Source organism: Aplidium turbinatum, chromosome 13 (assembly GCF_918807975.1).
Source record: "Aplidium turbinatum chromosome 13, kaAplTurb1.1, whole genome shotgun sequence".
Lineage (NCBI taxonomy): Eukaryota > Metazoa > Chordata > Ascidiacea > Aplousobranchia > Polyclinidae > Aplidium > Aplidium turbinatum.
The window spans coordinates 11,654,152-11,674,436 of NC_137484.1; the positions used below are offsets into that span (position 1 = coordinate 11,654,152).

Sequence of the window (20,285 nt, forward strand, 5' to 3'; positions counted from 1 at the left end):
AAGAAAATAAAATTGGGGAGAAAGAGAACTTTCCACTGTTTAAGTGTTTAATATACCGTAGTAGATGGACATGTTGCCCACGTGGCCAACTTACCTTCCATGTTGGGCCAAATTACCCGCACAGGAAGGCAAGATGGTCCATTTTATTTTTTTCGGAAAACTTAAAAAATTATATACCTAAGAATGTTTGTTTGATGCAAGAATATGTCCACTTCTAGAGTGATGAATTCTCTACTCTTCAATAGCATTCGCTTTAACATATGTTTTTTTATTAGCTCACAAATTCAATTTTTCATTTTGCTGGGCCAACTTACCCGAGTCTCCCCTATAAACTATGTGCTCTGCGAAGATAATCGCTTTACATTCAAAAACCTCCAAAAAAGATCGTAAATATAGCTACCTTGAGCTACCACACCGAACAATTGACCAGTAAGTGGAAATATTGGATAAAATTTTTCTTGTAGATATCGAATAGGCTAATCAACCTTATTCCACAAAAGCTTTGAAATAGGCATGGTTTTCTATCCTAATCAAATATTTTATTTCGGAAACATTTACAATTAACGTTATTCTTATCTGTTATTTACCGGTCAATTGACCGATGTGGTCGGTGTAGGTAGCCTATATCGAGTTTCCAGAAGTTTTGGAGTTTAGATTTTTGTTGTTGTTTTTTCTAATACTATATCGAATAATATATCGAATAATTAAACTTCGTTGATGTCAACTCTATCATTAGGTCTGTTACCAATTACAAAGTGATGACCCCGATTCGCAAGTGATGACCCCGATGATCGCCAGCCGGATAGACGTGTGCTAGAGAAGTTCCCATAAGGTCTCAACATCGACCTTCGTTTATCACGTCCCCTTGCTCGCCACACCTATTCCGAGCAAGCCTGTCAAGCGATGGAACTTCAGAAAGGCAGATTGGGAATACTACAGCTTCCTCACAAACGAAGCTACGCAGTACCTCCCATCCCCACACACCATCAAAGTGGACAAAGCCTACCAGGACTTCTGTGATGCAATCATATCTGCGGCAAAAGACTCCATCCCGCGAGGTCGACGGAAAAGCTACATACCTTGCTGGGATGTGGAGTGCGACAGGCTCTACCACGACTTCCTCCGTTCTCCTCAGGGCACCGCCACCTCCAACTCAACAACAGCCCTGCTGGCAAGATTGGATTCAAAGAGAAAGGAGCGCTGGACAGAAGCTATCGACTCAATCGACTTCATGCACTCCAGCCGCATAGCATGGAGTACACTCAACAACCTCACTGGCAGATCACGTGCCCCTCGTCGTCAATGCCCCATTTCAGCAAATGCCATCGCTTCACAACTTGTGAAAAATGGAGTGCACAGAACGAAAGACCGTGAATCAGAAAGTTCCGTGAAGAGAAGAGACCGTGAATCAGTGAATCAAACGTAAGTTCGTCCTCAAGGAAATGACGGTCCTTTGGAAGGTCCCAACTCCTGTCGAGAGCAACATCTCTGGTGAGTTAACACCAGAGGAATTTGCCTCCGCCCTTCAGCACCTAAAGTCAGGCAAATCCCCGGGCCTTGACCACCTATGGTCGGAACTAATACTCCAAGCTGCCCCCACTATGAGGTCCTGGTTAAAAGACTTCCTTTCCTGCTGCTTGCGTCACCTGCGCATCCCAAGAATCTGGAGAAGAGCCCTAGTGGTTGCAGTCCCAAAGCCGAAGAAGCCCCCATGGCCCAGAGGATCGTCCAACCGTCCTACTACTCTGCTCTGTATCTCCTTCAAGATACTCGAGAGACTTATCTACGCCCGTGTCGAACCGATAATTGACCCTCAGCTCCCTCGGGAACAAGCCGGCTTTCGCCACGGAAGATCAACCGTAGACCAGGTCACTCTGATGACCCAAGACATCGAGGACAGTTTCTCGGCAAAAAAGAAGCCTGGCGCCGTGTTTGTCGATCTCACGGCTGCCAACGACACTGTATGGCACAGCGGCCTTACCTGCAAACTACTCCGTCTCCTTCCTGACAGGCACATGGTCCATATGATTATGGAACTTGTGCAAAACCGCAGCTTTACTCTTTCCAGCGGTAGCGGCCGACGAAGTAGACTATACGTCGACTCAGGAACGGCGTCCCACAGGGCTCTGTGCTGCCCCCCCTCCTCTTTAACACTTACATCTATGACCTGCCTGACACCATCTCCATAAAGTACGCTTACGCAGACGACCTGGTCCTCCTACATCCAGCCGGAGATTGGCAGCCAATGGAGAGGAACCTAAGCCAGGACATGTCAACTATATTAACATATCTCCAGAAATGGAAGCTACAGCTCAGCAAGGCAAAGAGAGTGTCGGCGGCCTTCCACCTAAACAACAAGGAAGCAAAACGTGAGATAAACATTACCACCAATGACGAACGCCTGCCATACTGCGCCGAACCCACCTACCTCGGCGTAACCCTGGGCAGGTCACTCACGTACCGACGACACCTGGAGTCACTGCGCAAAAACTATCTGCGCGCGTTACACTTTTGAGGAGGCTGGCGGGTTCCGGTTGGGGAGCTGACGCGAAAACCCTTCGCACAGCTACCTTGGCCCTCGTCCATTCTACCGCCGAGTACTGCGCACCAGTCTGGTGCCGCAGCTCTCACACCCGCCACATTGACACCGCCATCAACGACGCACTACGCACTGTGACTGGATGCCTGTGTCCCACTCCAACGGACTGCCTTCGCATCCTTGCAGGCATCCAACCTGCTGAGCTTAGCCGTAAAGGAGCCATGATTTCTCTTGCACGTCGCGCACTGGACCCCGACCACCTCCTCCATAGTACATTCCAGCGCCTACCTGGAGAACAGCAGCGACTGAAATCAAGAGGCCCATTTGTGCCCGCCGCACGACAGCTTCTGAACAACGTTGAAGATCTTGAAATAAGTGCGGCACACTGGACAAACTACACATGAAACACGGAGTGGCAAAACAACACCTCCCGACTCCGTGATTTCCTACCCGACGTCGATCCCCACTCTCCGGGAATGTTCCTCGCAAGACTTGCGTGGGTCCGGCTTAACCGCCAACGAACCGGTGTCGGTCGCTTTCGTTCAGACATGTGCAGATGGGGCCTGGCTCCCTCACCGGGATGCGAGTGTGGTGCCACAGACCAGACAGTAGACCATGTCGTCCATGACAGCTCAATCTATCAATCACCACTTGGAACACTTGGACTGAAGGTCTTGGATGATGAGACTGTCGAGTGGCTGATGACCTCATGCCCAAACATATAGTCCGGAAGAAAGCTCATACGTCGAAGAAGAACCAATTACAAACAAGATAGTTTGTCTCGGGAACATTTTTAAACAGCGCTATCCTTATCTATCGGTCAATTGACTGATGCGGTCGTTCTAGGTATAATGATTTTCCGGTAGTTTTAGGACTAAAGCCTGCTACAGATTCGTTGGCCATTTTCGGAAATGAAGGGCGAATATCATTGCAACATTACTAAGGCTACCTCTCCAAAGTTATACTATTTTTTCCAGGTTGTAATCCTCCAAGACTTGGTAGCGGGGTGGCTGTAATTGGAAATAAATTTTCTGTTAGTTCTAAGGTCACTCTTCAATGTCGAGATGGTTTGGAGCCTTCCTCTAACGGAATTCGTCTAAATGAAATAACTTGTCACTTAAATGGATCGTGGTCTGGAGGATCTATCATATGCAAAGGTTTCAAAGCGTTTACTTTATAATCTTCGGAAGATACAAAGATAAAATTGTCCAGGCATTGCAACATATCTAATATACCTAGTTTCAGAAATGCTATTGTTCAACGTGAAGCATTGAACAGTAGCATTCTGAGTTGCGTAATGTTTAAGCCTATTTAGCATTTCTAAAAGCACTGTGTATGAGTTACTTTTATTCTAATCTAATTGTTGAAAAATGCTGAATTGATAATTTATAGCCTAAGTTTTGTAGATACACCATAAAAATCACTATATTTTAGAACTTTGGAAGAGAGTTTACTCTGCAGTCCCGCAAACATACAAAACGTAGTGACGTCGATAATTTTAACACATTTTTTTATGCGGGGAAAACACATGTAGCCCACATAACAGACATAAACAAATAAAAAAAAAATTATGTTGGCTATTTTTTCCACACATCGTTGTGTTTTCATCAGGAATCGCTATTGGAAACAGGTTGTGGAACCGGGCAAAAAAATATACGACTCCTACTCTTCAGCTTATAATTGGCCGACTCAGACTCCAGACAAATCAAAATTCCTTCGAATTCGATTCCACGACTCCGACTCTACAGCCCACTATTAGAAATTCAATTTTTATTGTAGGCCTACGCTAACTGCGATGTCATTATTTTTATACTATTCCTCATGAGGACACAAAAATGTGTTGAAAACGTTCGAAAACTCGTTTATTTATGTTGTGTATGCACATTATTGTTTTACTTTACTAAACATAGATATTGATGAGTGTGCGGACAAAGTGTCCAATAAATGCGATCGGCACGCTGACTGCACCAACACATTGGGAAGCTACATATGCATATGTGCTGAAGGATATTTGGGAGACGGATTTACATGTGATGCAGCTGGTGTTAACAGATCGTGGATAGAATCAACTAAAGGTAAAATAAAAAAAAGGGTTTTCTAAGGATAGCCTAACATAGGCTATGCAAGTTAAACATATTTTTCACCAGTTTTTATGAAGCTTGAAACCTTTTTTTTACAAATACCGGATACTCTTTCAACAAAAAAGATAGAAATATGTTAGGTTGTTGAGGTAGAAAATACATTGTGTTTTTAGACTTTTGAACTCTACAGTTCGAAGTAGCTACATGTTGAAGCAGAAATGCTGCCTAACTTCATTGTTTGAAATTTTAGTTAGTTCATTTTTGACTGCACTATAACCCAGCTAAAGCCTACTTTTGAAATATTCAATAGTTACACAGCTGCAATTTTCAGATGAAACTTATAACATCGTAACTGATTCAAACTGCGGAGGGAAAATTTACAAGAACAACGGAATATTTCATTCCCCGAACTTTCCTTCCTTTTATCCCAATAGCGCTAATTGCGAGTGGGTGATAACTGCAATGCCATCGAAGGTTATTGAAATAGAATTTCTAAAGTAAGTGTTCGGTATTTTGTACAATCACAAAGATGATAACGTTGTTTCTACATAAAAAATAAATATGTTTCTTCATTTCCAAAAGCTCTCGCCTTGTACCCTACATAATTACACTCGTTTTATACTATTGTTGTTTTAGTTTCCAACTAGAAGAAAGAACGAGGGGAAAAGGATGCTCTCGAGATCACCTGTCGATATACGATGGACCATACAGAAGCTCAAGTCGCTGGTTGTCCACAAGTTGTGGAAGCGAAATTCCCGAAACAATTCGATCAGTGTCAAACCAAGTCAGAGTTGAATTTAAAACTGATCAAGAAGCTTCCTTCAGTGGGTTTCGCGCGTCCTTTAAAAGTTTCGATCCATTGGCAAGTACGCAACTTAGAACAGCCTACGTATAATTTGATACAGAATTCTGATGCATTTTCTTTCGATATAATAGGCCTACTCTGTAGCCTACTACGATTAGACTCTACTTATTTTCACAATAAAAAGAAGCCTGTGAAATATTTCATTTGGGGGGGGGGGTAGCCTACAAGAATTCCATCAAAATAAAAGTTCAAAGGGAATGAGCAACAAGACCTATGAGAGGAGGGTACGGAGGGTGCGGCGTACCCTTGAAGGCCCAGGCCTGTGTTTGTTGGGGGGCCCAAAATTGTGGTTTTATAGTTTACGCACAAAAATGTTTGGTTAAAACCATCCTAAACGACTGATTTCAAGCATAAAAGTTCTTATTCTTTAGTCCTGGGGGCCCGTAATCTAGCAAAAGAGCTCAGAAAGGTAATTGAGTGCTTTGCGAGCAAATTAGGGGCCCAAAGTGGTAATTTAATGCTTTACGTGGAAAAATGTTATGTTAAAAGCACCCTAAATTAAATTATAAAAGTTAGTTATTCTCCTGTCCGTGGGGCTCCTTTTTCCCACAAACTTTTTGTTACTTTGCATAGAGTTTGTATTTATACCGTGTGAATGCAAAAATTTTCCATGGCATGTTTGGTTCAGTGGTTTTGTCTTTTGTCTTATGTTCGTGAGGGCAATGGTTCGACGCCCATCAAAGTCAATTTTTTTTTCTTTACATTAATTTTTGCGGTGCACAAAAGCTTTTCAAAAAAAGTAAGGTTAGGGTTAATGGGTTAAGGTTAATTCTTCATCAATTCGGAAAATCTTACTTGTAGACTAGTGAACAAAATCAATTTCTTTTCTCAACATTTTTAAACTTGAATAGACTAAGTGTGTCTCCAGGCTACGTTTTTTTTTTTCAAGTTCAATGTTTAGATTTGTACCTGGAACGTGAGTGTCGGCTGCTGTGAGGGCGAAAATAGGTAAAAACAGTTACGCGCGCAGCGTGGTAACCAGTAATGCGGCTACACTTACAAAAATATGCAAATGAGACAAAAAGTTCGTGGGGAAAAAAAATTCGCGTCTGGGAGAGGGGAGGGGCATAGTGTAGCAAAGCAGGTTTAAGAAAAACCCGGGAAAAAAAACCGGGTGTTTTTTTGTTTTTAAAAACTATTTGAAAAAGGTAGTTTCACGCTTATGCCACTTCAAAATGAATTTCAGAGTTAGAGCAGGAGCCGGAGAATACTTTCGGAGCAGGACTGGAGCCGGGGTCAAAAAAAGTTACTTCTTTCGTTCACCTCTGCTAGTGCTGGGCATGTGGTGAATACAAAAGTTAATGAAGAAGGGTTAGGATTGGTCAGATAATTAACTTGATTATGTTTTAATAAGATGTTTTGTTTGAGCCTTGGTAGAGAGCTTGGCTTGTACCAGATACATATAACACTCAGTAACGTTAATAGATCTAAAATTAAACACACACAAAAACATGAAAAGCAACATTTTCGACACCACATAGTGTCCTCTTCAGAAATAATTATATGCTACATCTAAGAGAAATAAAAAAATAAATTTAAAAATTTTACATTAAAGATGTAGCTACAAGCGACACCTCTCAACAGCACCATCAACAACTGACGCACGAATTCAATGCAGGATACACAAATTGACGAGGGACAGATCACATGATATGCACAAAATAATAGTTTTATTGCAGCCTGATAGGCCTACTATTATTGCGCACAGATGTCCAATTATGCAGTAAAATGTTATGTGGTGTGCAATACGCCTACGCAAACATCACACTTTTTGCCCAAGACTAAGGGAGCCCGGAGTGAGATAGGGGGCCCGGAATGACTTTTTGTACCCCAAGTGAAAATTTCTTTTAGAGGCCCTGATGAGCAATGTAGCCTACATATTGTGGTCTTAGGAAGCAAACAGTTTACCAGAGGCCCCAGGGGCTTGTTTACCCTGAAAGTTTTGACAATTTGTTTTTGTTTTGGTTAATTTTCTTTCGTGTTTTTTAACCCAATGTTGCTTGTTTAAGACGTAAACTTTGTAGGCCTAAGTTCAACAGATTAAAAGTAGCCTATATTGATATTGGTTGCCAAATTTCAATTTATGCAAAAAAGAAGTTACTCTTCGAATTATTGTTTTATTGTCACAGAATGATTTTATTTAATAACTTCTATTTCTTGACAAAGGTTTTTTATTATCTTTCCGTGAAATTTTGAAATTCCGTTCGAGGTGTCCCTAACTTCCTTTATAATGTACAAAGCAAGTTTCACACCGCTAGGCTACAATATTGACAACGGTATAGTTTTATTGACTATAAACTACCCTGTTATGGTTGAGAGAGTAATGTGTTTACTTCGAAACATGTGATTGCATCACCCTATACTGCTCAGTGTTTTAAGGAAAAAGAAAAACGTCTTACCATCAGAATTTACTACTCAAAGCACATGCGTCTGATGTAACTGATTACGTTAATGAAATATGTTTGAACGAGCAAAAAACTTTTCAAAAACAGAAAAAAATGACATGCTTTTTTTTGGTTTTAGCCAGGCATGGAGGAACCATTTTAAAAGTAGGTGGGCCCAGAGGCGCAGCAGTCAAAGTCAAACCAACTTCTGGGGGACGATGCCCCCCAGACTCCCCATAACATTGTTGCATTCATAATACTTGAAATCGTTTACACGAGGAGTCGGCAAACCTACGGCCCGCCAGCAAAAATCATCCGGCCCGCCGCTCCTTTATAAATTGCCAGGCCAGTGGTTTATTACAGTATAATCGAATGGAAGAACAAGTACTTTTCATTAATCATTTTAGTAGGCCCAAGTCCCAGATTTGCAGCGTTTCTATTTGTATAAGCAAAGAACTCAACATAAAGCGCCAATATGATACAAAACATATTATTTTTTCCACGTTAATGGGTCAAACAAGAAAAGGCAAAGTTAATCTAATCAAAAATAGCTTTAAAACAGCAAATTTCTCTGTTACAAAGGAAAGGAAAACCAGTGAATCAGAAAATTCTTTTGCTATAGCTACAAGGTATAGCACAATCAATAGCAAAAGACAAGAAATCGTATAGTGATGGAGAATTTGGGATAAGATGTAAGGTGGGTGTTATAGAAAACATAGAACCAGAGAAAAAAAAAACTACTTTTCAGATATAGGCCTAAGTCTTTCAACAAGAACCGTAACTCGACGAAAAGAAGAGATATCGGAGAACGTAACATCTAGCAAAAAGTTGTTGTATATCTACAGTATTTCGCAATGGCAATAGATGAGAGCATAAACACGACAGATAAGCCAAAAGCTGAGCGGGCAGCATTTGTGCGTGCAGTAAACAAACATTTTGATGTTTAAGAATTTGTTCAACTGATTCCCGTCAAGGATATCACTAGCCGATATTCTGAAGGCATTAGGCTACGTCAACGCCTTGAAATCATGCCTCTGAATCTATCAAAACTGGTATTAATAAGCTATGGCCCGCCAAGACCATGTAAAGTTTGGCTTTGGCCCGCTGTTAGAAAAGGGTTGCCGACCCCTGGTTTACACATTGCGTTTTCATAATTGCTTTTCGTGCCAACAGGCAAAATTTTCCATTTTTGGGCCGGATTTGATCAAAAAATTGTAAATTTTTTGAATTGCTCTATAGCGCTGTACAAAATGTGGCGATGTACACACAAATAAAAAGGCAACAATACACACACAGCTATAATACCACCTGGGTGTAATAATATGCAGCATTATACAGTACGTGCATATGTAATCATATCACTGTTCTAACCATAGAGAGTATTGCCACAAGCTTCCATCGGCTTCGAAAGCAGTGTAATTTCGATCTTGCAGAGGAACTTCTACCTGGTGGTACGCACTTTTTAAATCTAGCGTTGTATAGATGCTGTTCCTAGCAACATTGTTCACTACGTCTGACATAAGAGGTAAAGGATACGCGTCCAAACAAGTGAATTTGTTTATGGTTTGGCTAAAATCGATGACCATACGCTTTTTGTGATTTTCTTGAGTGACCACAAGAGGTTGTGCTCGCCATGGCGAACGACTCGGCTCAATTAAACCTTCCTTATAAAGTCGCTGCACCTCTGAAGAGATAAAACTTCTATCGGCTTGAGAATACTTTCTAGGCTTTGTAGCAATCGGATGGCACTCTTTCCTTCAGTGTTTGAAAAGCTGTATTGAAGTAGACGTTTTAATAGCTTCTAATGCTCCGATCTGTAACGTTGGCATGGGCCCTCCAAATTGAATGTTCACGCTTTTGTGCTGTTTCATAAAAGTTTGTCCGATAATTAGGTCGGTGAGCAAATTTTTCAAAACAGTGACTCCTACATTATCATACTCTTGTCCAAAAAGCGCGACTTTTACGTTACAGATTCCTAAACTTTGCGATGAACATCCTTTCACGGCTAAACCAATGCGGCATTCACTTTCTTCAAGATTTAGTTTTAGACGCTTTCTTAAACGGTCGCTCATGTGACAAAGGGTAGAGCCAGTGTCGATGAGAGCATTGGCTTGAACTCCGTTAACTGTAACAGGGACGTTGACCTTTGCGTGGGTGTCGAAAGATTCGGTTGTCATATTCATAATGACATCTCGTGGAGTAGAAGCAGATGAATAAATAGGTTTTCGATTTACCCTGGAAAGACGACAAACTTTTGAGAAATGACCTTTTTTAGAACATTTGAAACAAATAACTTCACGAGCAGGGCAATATCTTCTACTATGTCGCCTATTTCCGCAATAGTTACACTTTTCAACCAACGCGGCGCTAACATCTGAGCTTTCTTCCTTATCTGAAGAATCTTCAATTTTAAAGGTAGGACGTGGTTCAAAAGCTGTTGCGCCACAATCAAGTGAAGACGGAGTCTGGCTCGCAGTCATTTCGACACGATTGCAAAACGTTTGGGCATCATCTAAGGATCGAGCTTTATCAAAAGTTTGTTGTAGCGAAGCATTTTTGTCCTCTAGCAAGCGTTGTTTAATGTGATTTGACGAAATCCCAGCGATAAACGAGTCACGTATAGCTTCCTCTTTATGCGCAACTGCCGATACGGCCCGAAAGTCACAGGAGAGGCTCAATCGCTTTAAGGTCTGCATGTACTCGTCTAGTGATTCATCTGGCTTCTGCTTCCTAGTTTTTAAAACAAATCGAGAAAACATGGGGTTAGAAACCTTTTCAAAAAGGCGCTTCAGTTGTTCGATAGCTTCATCATAATTTGTTGTCTCACACACCAGTTCATATATTGAAGCGTCTATATGATTTATAAGCAAATTCAACTTGTCTTCAGCTGAAACTTCTCCGAGCTTTTCTAGATAAATTGTAAAAGACTTGTACCAATGCACCCATTGTCGTTTAGCGTCTTTACTTTGCGGGTCCGCAGCTAAGAGTCTAGGGCGCAAGTCTTTTAGATCCATACTTTATTAGCGTAATAAAATGTAGTGAAACCATCTACAATTCCTCTATTAAGAAGTTTATTACGCTAAAATGCAACTAGGTTGTTCTGACGACATAAACTGCAAACTTGATTGATTGATTGATTGTAAAGGTTTGTTTTATGTCGCTTTACAACATCTAAGGTCTTTTAGCGACATTCATTATTATAATAGCTATTTAGCACAGTTAGAGCACAACAGGGCATAGTGAAGGGTGCAATACGACACAACACAACATAATACGATACAGTAGTTTAAATACATCATTAGTGGAAAAGAAATTCTTGTAGGAGGTTAGGCCCACGAAAGGCAGGTACTTCTTTGGAATTGCACGCTTGGTGTTACATACTGAAACAAAATAAGGAAAGCCCAGCCAGCAAATCAATCGCCTTCCACACCGATTCAATGTCCAAAGACGCTGAATCAATGTAAAAAACGATCGATTTCTGGCTGGGAGCAGACACGACACGGGTGCACTACAGTACAACATGGACGATTACAGTGATTAAAATAATAATTTAAATAAGCTTATTGCAGGAGTTTATAAAAGCCAGCAGATGTGTAGTAGTTGGACGATTTTCAGCAAAATTTTTCACCGATATGTTTATTCCATACGTGCTCAGATTTTGTTCAAGACACTTCCTTTGAGTTGCATATTTACTGCAATGAGATAGAAAATGATTCACAGTCTCAGGGCTCATACATGTGTCGCATAGTCCAGAAGTGTGGCATCCGATCTTGAGGAGGTGTTGGTTTAAACGGCAGTGACCGGTGATGAGTCTAAAGACGGTTGGATGGTCAGGTACTTTGTTTGTTCCTGCACTTTTGATGTCAGGATATATAGATTTGTAGAGTTGGCCTGTGGTACTGTTTATATAGTGATTATTCCATTTTTGCAGAGCTAGATCTTTGGTGAGGTTTTTGACTTCACTTAGGCTGAGTTTTGTGTTTGCGGAGATGGGGGTAATGGCTGATGTTGGTATTGCTGGTATGGCTCCTGAAGCAAGTTTTGCTAAGAAATCAGCAGTTTCGTTTCCAGGAATGCCTACATGACTAGGAACCCATAAAAACTTTACTTTTGTTGTATTTGATATAATGCTGGAATGAAGCAGAAGTATGTCATTGATTAAGCTGTGTTTTGTCCAGGTTGGATTTGAAATCGTCCGTAGTGCACTTAAGCAGTCGCTAATGATGACCGACTTACTTTGTTTGGTCTCTTTTATCCAAATAAGTGCAGCCTTTATTGCAAACAGTTCGGCACTGAACACAGATGCGGATCTATTAATTGTGAAACAGCGTTTTATTCCATAGCGGTTTACAAAAAAGGAAGATCCGGTTTTCGTGTTGGTCTTGGATCCGTCTGTATATATGTTGAGAAATTCTGAGTAATTTTTTGTGAGATGCTCAGCGACTATTCCAGAGATGGCATTTGGATGGTCAAGCTGGAAGGTTTCAGGTACAAGGGTGTAGTCAGTTATGGGTATATAGACTTCCCAGGGTGGGATAGATGGTTCTTGGATGAGGTTTACGGTAATATTCGTGTCTATTGTCTCGGTGAGGGAATGGAATGGTTGGTAGTTACTTGTGCTGATCAAATTTCTTGGCAAACTTTCCTCGAGGATGTCATGTGCTGGGTGGCGTAAAAATGTCAGAATGTGGGCTTTGTAGTTTAGACAAAGTTGCTCGTATCTAAGTGACAAGGGTAATTCATTGCAGTAGTGTTGTAGGTTTGAAATTGGGGTACTTTTCATTGCTCTGGAGCATATTCTTAGAGCTTCATTTTGTAATGTCAGAATTGGTTGGAGTGTGGTTTTGTTTGTGGCAAAATATGCTTCCATACCATATTCAATAACCGATCGTATTATGGCTCTGTAGATGCAAAGCAGTGCTGATTTTCCTGCTCCCCAGTTTGTGCCCTTCAGTACACGGAGGACATTTAGTCTTGATTTGGATTTTTCTGCAACATGTTTAGCATGGATGCTATACTTTCCATTTGACTGAAATGTGATTCCAAGGTATTTGTAGTCTTTTTTGATGGGGATTAACGAATTTTTTATTTCGAGTGTACACGGATCATATTTACGTTTGTTTGTAAACAGCACAACCGCTGATTTGTTTGCGGAGATCTTGAAGCCCCATTTATCACACCAGTCTTTGGTTTTTGAAAAGTCAGATTTGATTATATTAGTCAGAGTTGAGATGTCTTCTCCAGTTTTCCAAAAACAGAAGTCATCTGCAAAAAGTGCTGTAGAAGAGGTAATTAAGTTTGGTAGATCGTTGATCGCTACGTTGAATAGTAATGGACTAATAACGCTGCCTTGAGGAATTCCGTTTTCTAGTTTTCTTGTGGTAGATAAAGCTTTGACAACCTTGACTTGAAAAGTACGATTTGACAGGAAAGATTTGATCCAAGATAGCATGGCTCCTTTGATCCCTAGGTCATATAGTTTTAGGAGGACTGCGTCGTGATAGACCATATCATAAGCTTTCTCAAGGTCAAGAAATACAGTTTGTACTGATTCACCGTAAGATAAGGATTTTTGGATGGTGTCGTGGAGTCTGATAATATGATCTGTCGTTCGACGTCTTTTTCTGAATCCAGACTGTTGAAGATGAAGTAGATTGTTTTGTTCTAGAAACCATCTGAGGCGATTAGTTACTATTTTCTCCATAGTTTTGCAAAGGGTGCTGGTTAAAGAAATTGGTCTGTAGGAGGAGGGTATACCCGTTGGTTTGTTTGGCTTATGAATTGGAATGATGATTGAATGTTTCCATTTGAGTGGCAGTGTACCTGTCGACCAGACGTAGTTAAACAAGTCGAGGAGGATATTCAAACTGCAAGGGGGTAGATGACATAACATTTGATAATAAATGCCGTCCGCACCTGCAGCAGTGTTTTTATTACCTTTAAGGACTGTCTTCAACTCGTTCATTTGCAGGGGTGAATTGTAAGATTTATTGTAGAAATGGGTCGCCAGTTTTGATTGTAGATTGTTCGAAATTGAAAGACTGGAATTTTCACGGAATTTTTTTGAATAGTTGGTTGAGCTGCTAACTGAGAGAAATTGATCTGCAAGGATGTTGGCTTTGTTGATATCACTTTCTGCTTTAGTGGCAAGAGTGGGAATTCTTTTGGTTTCCTTTATGCCTGAAAATTTTTTAATAATTTTCCACACTTTGTCAAGCTTTGTTTTACTATCGAGGGAACAGCAGAAATTGTTCCAGCTTTCTTTTTTTGCTTGAATGATGGTTTTTCTGGCAATTGCCCGGAGGCGCTTAAAGGCTTGGATGTCTGTTGGGTGTCTGGTACGATGAAGACGTTGTAGTGCTATTTTTTTGTTCCTTACTGCTCGTTTACAATTGTCATTCCACCATGGAACGCCACTTGATTTGAATGGTTTGGTTTTAGGAATTGCTATAGACGCGCAGAGTTGGATAGTTTCGGAGAGGTTTTGGTTAAATGTATTTATATCATTTGAGACAACAGAAGAATTTAGCTTTTCTTGGCATAATTTGGAATACTTTGCCCAATCAGCTCTTTGGAATGCCCATGATGGTACAAACTCTGCATTATCTGGGGAAGAAACATTGACTGTAGTAGCGACTATGCAGTGGTCACTACCCAAAAATTCATTGGTGACATCGGTGATGCATTTGTGACCAAGGGAAGTAGAAGCAATAGTGAGGTCTAGAGTGTTCCATCGGATTTCCGGCTTATTTAAAGACATGTGGGTGGGAACAGTGGTGTTGAGGATTACTGCGTCATGATTTTCAACTACTTCAAGTAGAGCATTCCCTCTATTATTATTGTTGTTGCACCCCCACATGACATGGTGGGCATTGAAATCACCGCAAATTAATAATTTATTATGGTTAGTGAAAATATAGTTTATTTGGTCACCTGCAAATGAGTTTGTGGGTGGGTTATATATACTGCATACAGTTAGGTGTTCGATTTTAATTGCAATAATTTCCAGCGAAGTTCAAAAGCTGGTTCAAAAGCTGTTGCGCCACAATCAAGTGAAGACGGAGTCTGGCTCGCAGTCATTTCGACACGATTGCAAAACGTTTGGGCATCATCTAAGGATCGAGCTTTATCAAAAGTTTGTTGTAGCGAAGCATTTTTGTCCTCTAGCAAGCGTTGTTTAATGTGAGTTGACGAAATCCCAGCGATAAACGAGTCACGTATAGCTTCCTCTTTATGCGCAACTGCCGATACGGCCCGAAAGTCACAGGAGAGGCTCAATCGCTTTAAGGTCTGCATGTACTCGTCTAGTGATTCATCTGGCTTCTGCTTCCTAGTTTTTAAAACAAATCGAGAAAACATGGGGTTAGAAACCTTTTCAAAAAGGCGCTTCAGTTGTTCGATAGCTTCATCATAATTTGTTGTCTCACACACCAGTTCATATATTGAAGCGTCTATATGATTTATAAGCAAATTCAACTTGTCTTCAGCTGAAACTTCTCCGAGCTTTTCTAGATAAATTGTAAAAGACTTGTACCAATGCACCCATTGTCGTTTAGCGTCTTTACTTTGCGGGTCCGCAGCTAAGAGTCTAGGGCGCAAGTCTTTTAGATCCATACTTTATTAGCGTAATAAAATGTAGTGAAACCATCTACAATTCCTCTATTAAGAAGTTTATTACGCTAAAATGCAACTAGGTTGTTCTGACGACATAAACTGCAAACTGAATTGAGACTGAAAATAAACACCAGTAAAAACGACAAAGGAACTTAAGGCAACGTAACAAAGCAATCAGCAACGAAGCAATCAGCAACAACGTAAATTACAATGCAACTTAAAGCAATAACACGTCAGAGAGCATAGAGAATAATTGTATTGATTGATAGGTTGCTCCACCAGTCACACGCAACCACACCCACACCGTCCACACGTGCTGCCCATCAACATAGTGCTGGGCTCAACAGAAAAATTTGAAGATTGGATTTCATCATTGAGCTATCAAATATATTAATCAAACTACTGTGTATCAAATGAGTGAAGACCTTTTTTTTGGAACTCCCTCTCTGATTTGTCGTTTTCGCTATCTTTTCATAGAAATTTGGTTTTCAAAAGTGGGTGGGCCAAGCCCACCCAGAATATAAAGTAGGCGGGCCCAGGCCCACGAGGCCCACGAAGCCCACGTGGTTCCTCCATCCCTGGTTTTAGCGGAGCATGTGACAAAGTGTCCTCTTTGAATTCGATATTCACGCGACAATAATTTTCTGTTTGTGTGTTATGCACTTTTAATGTTGCATGAGTATAGCTTAATCTACCATTTTTAACTCAAATCCTATTTTCCAGTTTGCGAAAATTTTATGAAAAACAAGTATCCAGGAGTTGTGATCATTGAAGGAAATAAGAACGATACAGCAGGAGCTGGTGACGTCGTGGTACTTGGATGCATGCCAGGATATAATGTGACGTCGGGATCTGTTTTAACTCGGGTTTGCCAGAACGACAACACTTGGGATGACCTTTCAGATCCTTGCGAAGGTAAAAGTTCCAGCTTGTAGGCTACTAACAGACTATACTGCATAATAATCTATCTTCCTTTTTGAGCTAGAAAATTTCCGTTCAGAAAATTAATCCAACGTCTGTACAAATAATGCCTCTATCCTAAGCGTAGGTCTTAATTAAAGCAACAATTTTTAGAAGGGCATTGATGCATTTTACAGCTGTTCAATGTGAAGAACCAATCCAGTTTCCAAACAAAAGTCTTGTATTGAATGGAACATCCGACCATTACTTTTACAACAGCAAACCTTTGATGTACCAATGTAAAATGGGATATTTTCTTGCCGCAGCTCCAGGAGTGCAAAAGTTGATTTTTTGTAATCAGCTAGGTCTTTGGAGCAACGATGGAGACACAGATTTTCCGCAATGTTTGCGTGAGTAGCTTATTCTGTTTTACCTTGAAAATCGTATCACTCATTTCTACAGCTCGGGCAGACCAGCTTTTAGGACTATTTTGATTTGAATTAGGCTATGTATGGCAAGCTGCATAGCCGAGTGGTGAGACGTTCGATGGGGCGCGGTTCGACACCCCTCAAGAGCATCTGGCTACGTCGTTGGTAAGAACGTTAAGAGCACACCGTCGATTGCAGAGTGGTGCCTTTTCAACTATGGCCGTTGATTTCTCATGATCATGAACAGTAGGCCTACACTAGTCTAGTGAGAAATGAAATTAAATTCTTAAGGCTATGACCCTATATGAACTACTGTAGCCTACTTTTTCTTTTGACTTCACAAACCAATAAAAAATACATTTAGCATTTAACATGTTCATCAGTCTATAAGTCGAAGTAGTGTTTTTCTGAAAGCTGGTGAATAACACTTGGAACAACAAGCTCAGCTGCATCATTCTGAAACTTATCTCATTTCCAAATGTAAAATCAGAAATTTCGTTTGCAAATGTGGAAGTTATAGATCTAACTCTGACCAAAATCCATCGTGGCTATGATCGCTGGCTGTTACTGATTTGTGTCGTTCGAAGTTACTCCTATTCGAAATAATCAAATTTTCTCTGTTGTTTTTCAGCTGTGGTTTGCGAAATAACTTCAGCCTTATCACCACCACAACATGCCTTTTGGGTCATGTTTGACAAAGATGGCAATCAAATAACTCCAACTGTGGGACGCTCAGTCGCCTATCAGTCTTTTATAGAATACTCTTGCTCAAAAGGTTATACGATGGTTGGTGATGCAAAACGAACTTGTAGCGCGTTCCAGGATAACAAATGGACCGGAAGAGCCATTGTATGTGAAAAAGGTGAGAAGTATCTTTGGTTAATTTTTAGTTTTTGTTTATTTTTATTATGATGCTCTTGTTGTGAAAAGGTTGTCTTGCGATCGTGCTACTGTTTAAAATCTGCGCAGGACAAACAAAAGTTTTATCAGATCCATTGGCATGAAAATACAGTAAATATAAAAACTATAAACGATGTGTTAAACCATACATTAGGCTACCGTATATCTCTGTGTTGTTAGATTATGAGGTGACAATATCAAATGAGATGGCGCAGCAAATAAGCCGCTGCTAAACATTGCTTACCTCTTTCCGTCTGCCTAGGGTGTAAATAAGTTTGTTGAGCGTATAGTAGCTGAAGGAAAATAAGCCAATGCAACAGAACTGGTTTTCTTGTTCCCCTTCGCCTTCGCCTTCGTATGTCTAAATTCTATGAAATCTGAGACAAGACTTCTAATACCAAATCCGCTTTTAATTCCATTCTATACACAACATGAATTGCTGTATATCTAGATTTCGAGTATTAAACTCTCTTCAGTACAGCTTAAATAGCGAATGAATAAACACTACAATGCACCAGTATATATAATGCGAAAACAACACGTAGGCAACAATGCGCAGTTAGTGAATTTGAGACCTTTTGCTACTTTTACTGCAGTATACAGACTGCTGTATTTGTGAACAATCTCATTCCTCCTTGTCCTTGTAGATTTATTTAAGTCGGTTTATTTAGTATTGGTACATAGGCTTAGCTGCAATGAGTTGGGCCATCGTAATTCAGATCTTTCTATTCTAGACAATGAGATTCCTGGGCTCACCAAGATTCAAATTACAATCATCGCTGCAATCGTTGCCGGAGTAGTTGTTCTGGTGGTTGCAGTTGCGTTGGTTTATTATTGTATGAAACAAAGAAAAAAGAAGCGCTCAAGAGAAGAAAAAGAATACCGTCACAGGCAAATGACTGCTGCAAAATATCACGGCAATCCTACTTGGAATTCAAAATCATACGTCCCTGAAACAAATAGAAGAAAACAACATTCAAATCGCAGTAAAATATCAACACATACCTCTAAATCTTACATTAAAACCTCTTCTTTGGATTTTCAACTACAACAACAGAAAAAGTATGCGCACAGCAGACCTTACATGCTACCAACAGTAGTAAAATCAACACCACCTACATGGTCTGGAGCAAGACAAGGAGGCCCGGCTGTTGCCCCTAAATCAGGCCTAAGTCAAAACAGACGCCCTAAAGCAAATTGTCAAGGGCACAAAGTTTCACAAAAAAAGCACTATTCTCGTAAAAGTGACTATGTACCTCATGAAAGGTGAGCAGTGAGCACATAAAGAAACATTAACTACCTACGAATGAGTGTTCTGCTTCGCTTAAGTTGCCTATACGCGCTTAAACAAGACGACAAACTTGCGTAGGCTGTCTCGGCTGTCTGCCTTCTGAAGTTTCAATAATCGTTATTGCATTTGCTGAAGTGAATGGTCGTAAATTGAATTGTTTTTGTTTGTATTAAATTCTAAACGCATGTCAAATAGACACTTAAAACAGTGATATCCATAATTTTACGGCAGGTTAATGCTATAACGGTCATCAGGGCCAGATTACAATTTTGATGGACTTGCGTGGCTGTACGTTAGTTAGAGATATGTAAAATTCAGTCAGATCAGTGTACCAATCACACTTTAAATGAAATAGCAAAAATACGTTGACAAAATGGGTTTAACGGTCAATATGCTACTTCATTTCTTTATTTTAACTTTAATTTAGCCAAACACTGTGCCTATCTTTTAAATAATAGGCTACTGCTGTCTGGACAATAAAGCTAATATAAAAAAAAAGCTAATAAAGCAATTATTGATTCAGCTGATGTAAAATTTGTAATGTCTGACGCTGCAATGTACGATGCCTGATGTCAGGCAGCACCTTGACTGGTTAACCGCAAGGTTGTTCTGTACTGCCAGACCTTTCTATTGCTATATTTCCCATGCAGCACGAACTGTTTTTATCAACATGACGAAAAATTGAACATAATATATTGTAAAGGGACAAAACTTTTTGTAAGTTATGCATGAATAGAATCGCAACAGCAGCGGCAGTGGGTATCGAATCTTCAACCTCTTGATCCAGAATCAAACCACTGAGGTAACCGCCGTGCTTATAATTATACCTTCAGATACCAGTTGGATGCTTTTATCAATTGAGTTACACTGCCGCTTACGTGCAGTAGGCAAAATAATTAAATCAAATGAAAATACTATAAAAAAAATGCAAACTTTGCATTTTGCTTTCTGCTTAAAGGGCTGTTTACAGCAAAGTCAGCAATAATTGAAAAAATTTCAAAAAACGCAAAATCAAACGAGATTTATATCGGAACAACAATATTGGATTTTTCAAAGTTAAAATTAGCTATTTATAATGCCAAAAACTCTCTGATAAACTCCCTGAGCTTCGGAACCTCGGATTCCACTGAGTGAGTTTGCAGCACTTCCCCAGTTCTCTGGCTGAATTTTAAATGATTTTTCATTCAAATTCACCAGGCTATTATAGGCCTAATAATAATAATAATAATCATGCTTTTATTTGCGCCCATTGCGATAACATACAGTACACTGCGATCACAGAT

The 20,285-nt window shown here is 40.2% G+C and overlaps 1 protein-coding gene across 1 annotated transcript; it reads left to right on the forward strand.

The window, feature by feature from the left end:
• The first annotated feature begins 1,442 nt into the window (after nucleotides 1-1,442).
• On the forward strand, nucleotides 1,443-19,671 carry LOC145781646 (sushi, von Willebrand factor type A, EGF and pentraxin domain-containing protein 1-like). The gene is made up of 9 exons (XM_082593321.1): nucleotides 1,443-1,491; nucleotides 3,517-3,696; nucleotides 4,450-4,614; nucleotides 4,952-5,117; nucleotides 5,257-5,486; nucleotides 16,207-16,398; nucleotides 16,581-16,793; nucleotides 17,443-17,673; nucleotides 18,446-19,671. The coding sequence occupies exons 1-9, from the start codon at nucleotides 1,443-1,445 to the stop codon at nucleotides 18,979-18,981; spliced, it is 1,962 nt and encodes a 653-aa protein (XP_082449447.1). The 3' UTR covers nucleotides 18,982-19,671.
• The last annotated feature ends 614 nt before the right edge of the window (nucleotides 19,672-20,285 follow it).

Excerpts from the sequence above, each read along its gene's own strand:
- LOC145781646 (XM_082593321.1), top strand. The coding sequence starts at position 1,443 with ATGACGGTCCTTTGGAAGGTCCCAACTCCTGTCGAGAGCAACATCTCT. Across the intron at positions 3,697-4,449 it reads AGGATCTATCATATGCAAAG|ATATTGATGAGTGTGCGGAC; the intron begins GTTTCAAAGCGT and ends TACTAAACATAG. Across the intron at positions 5,118-5,256 it reads ATTGAAATAGAATTTCTAAA|TTTCCAACTAGAAGAAAGAA; the intron begins GTAAGTGTTCGG and ends TTGTTGTTTTAG.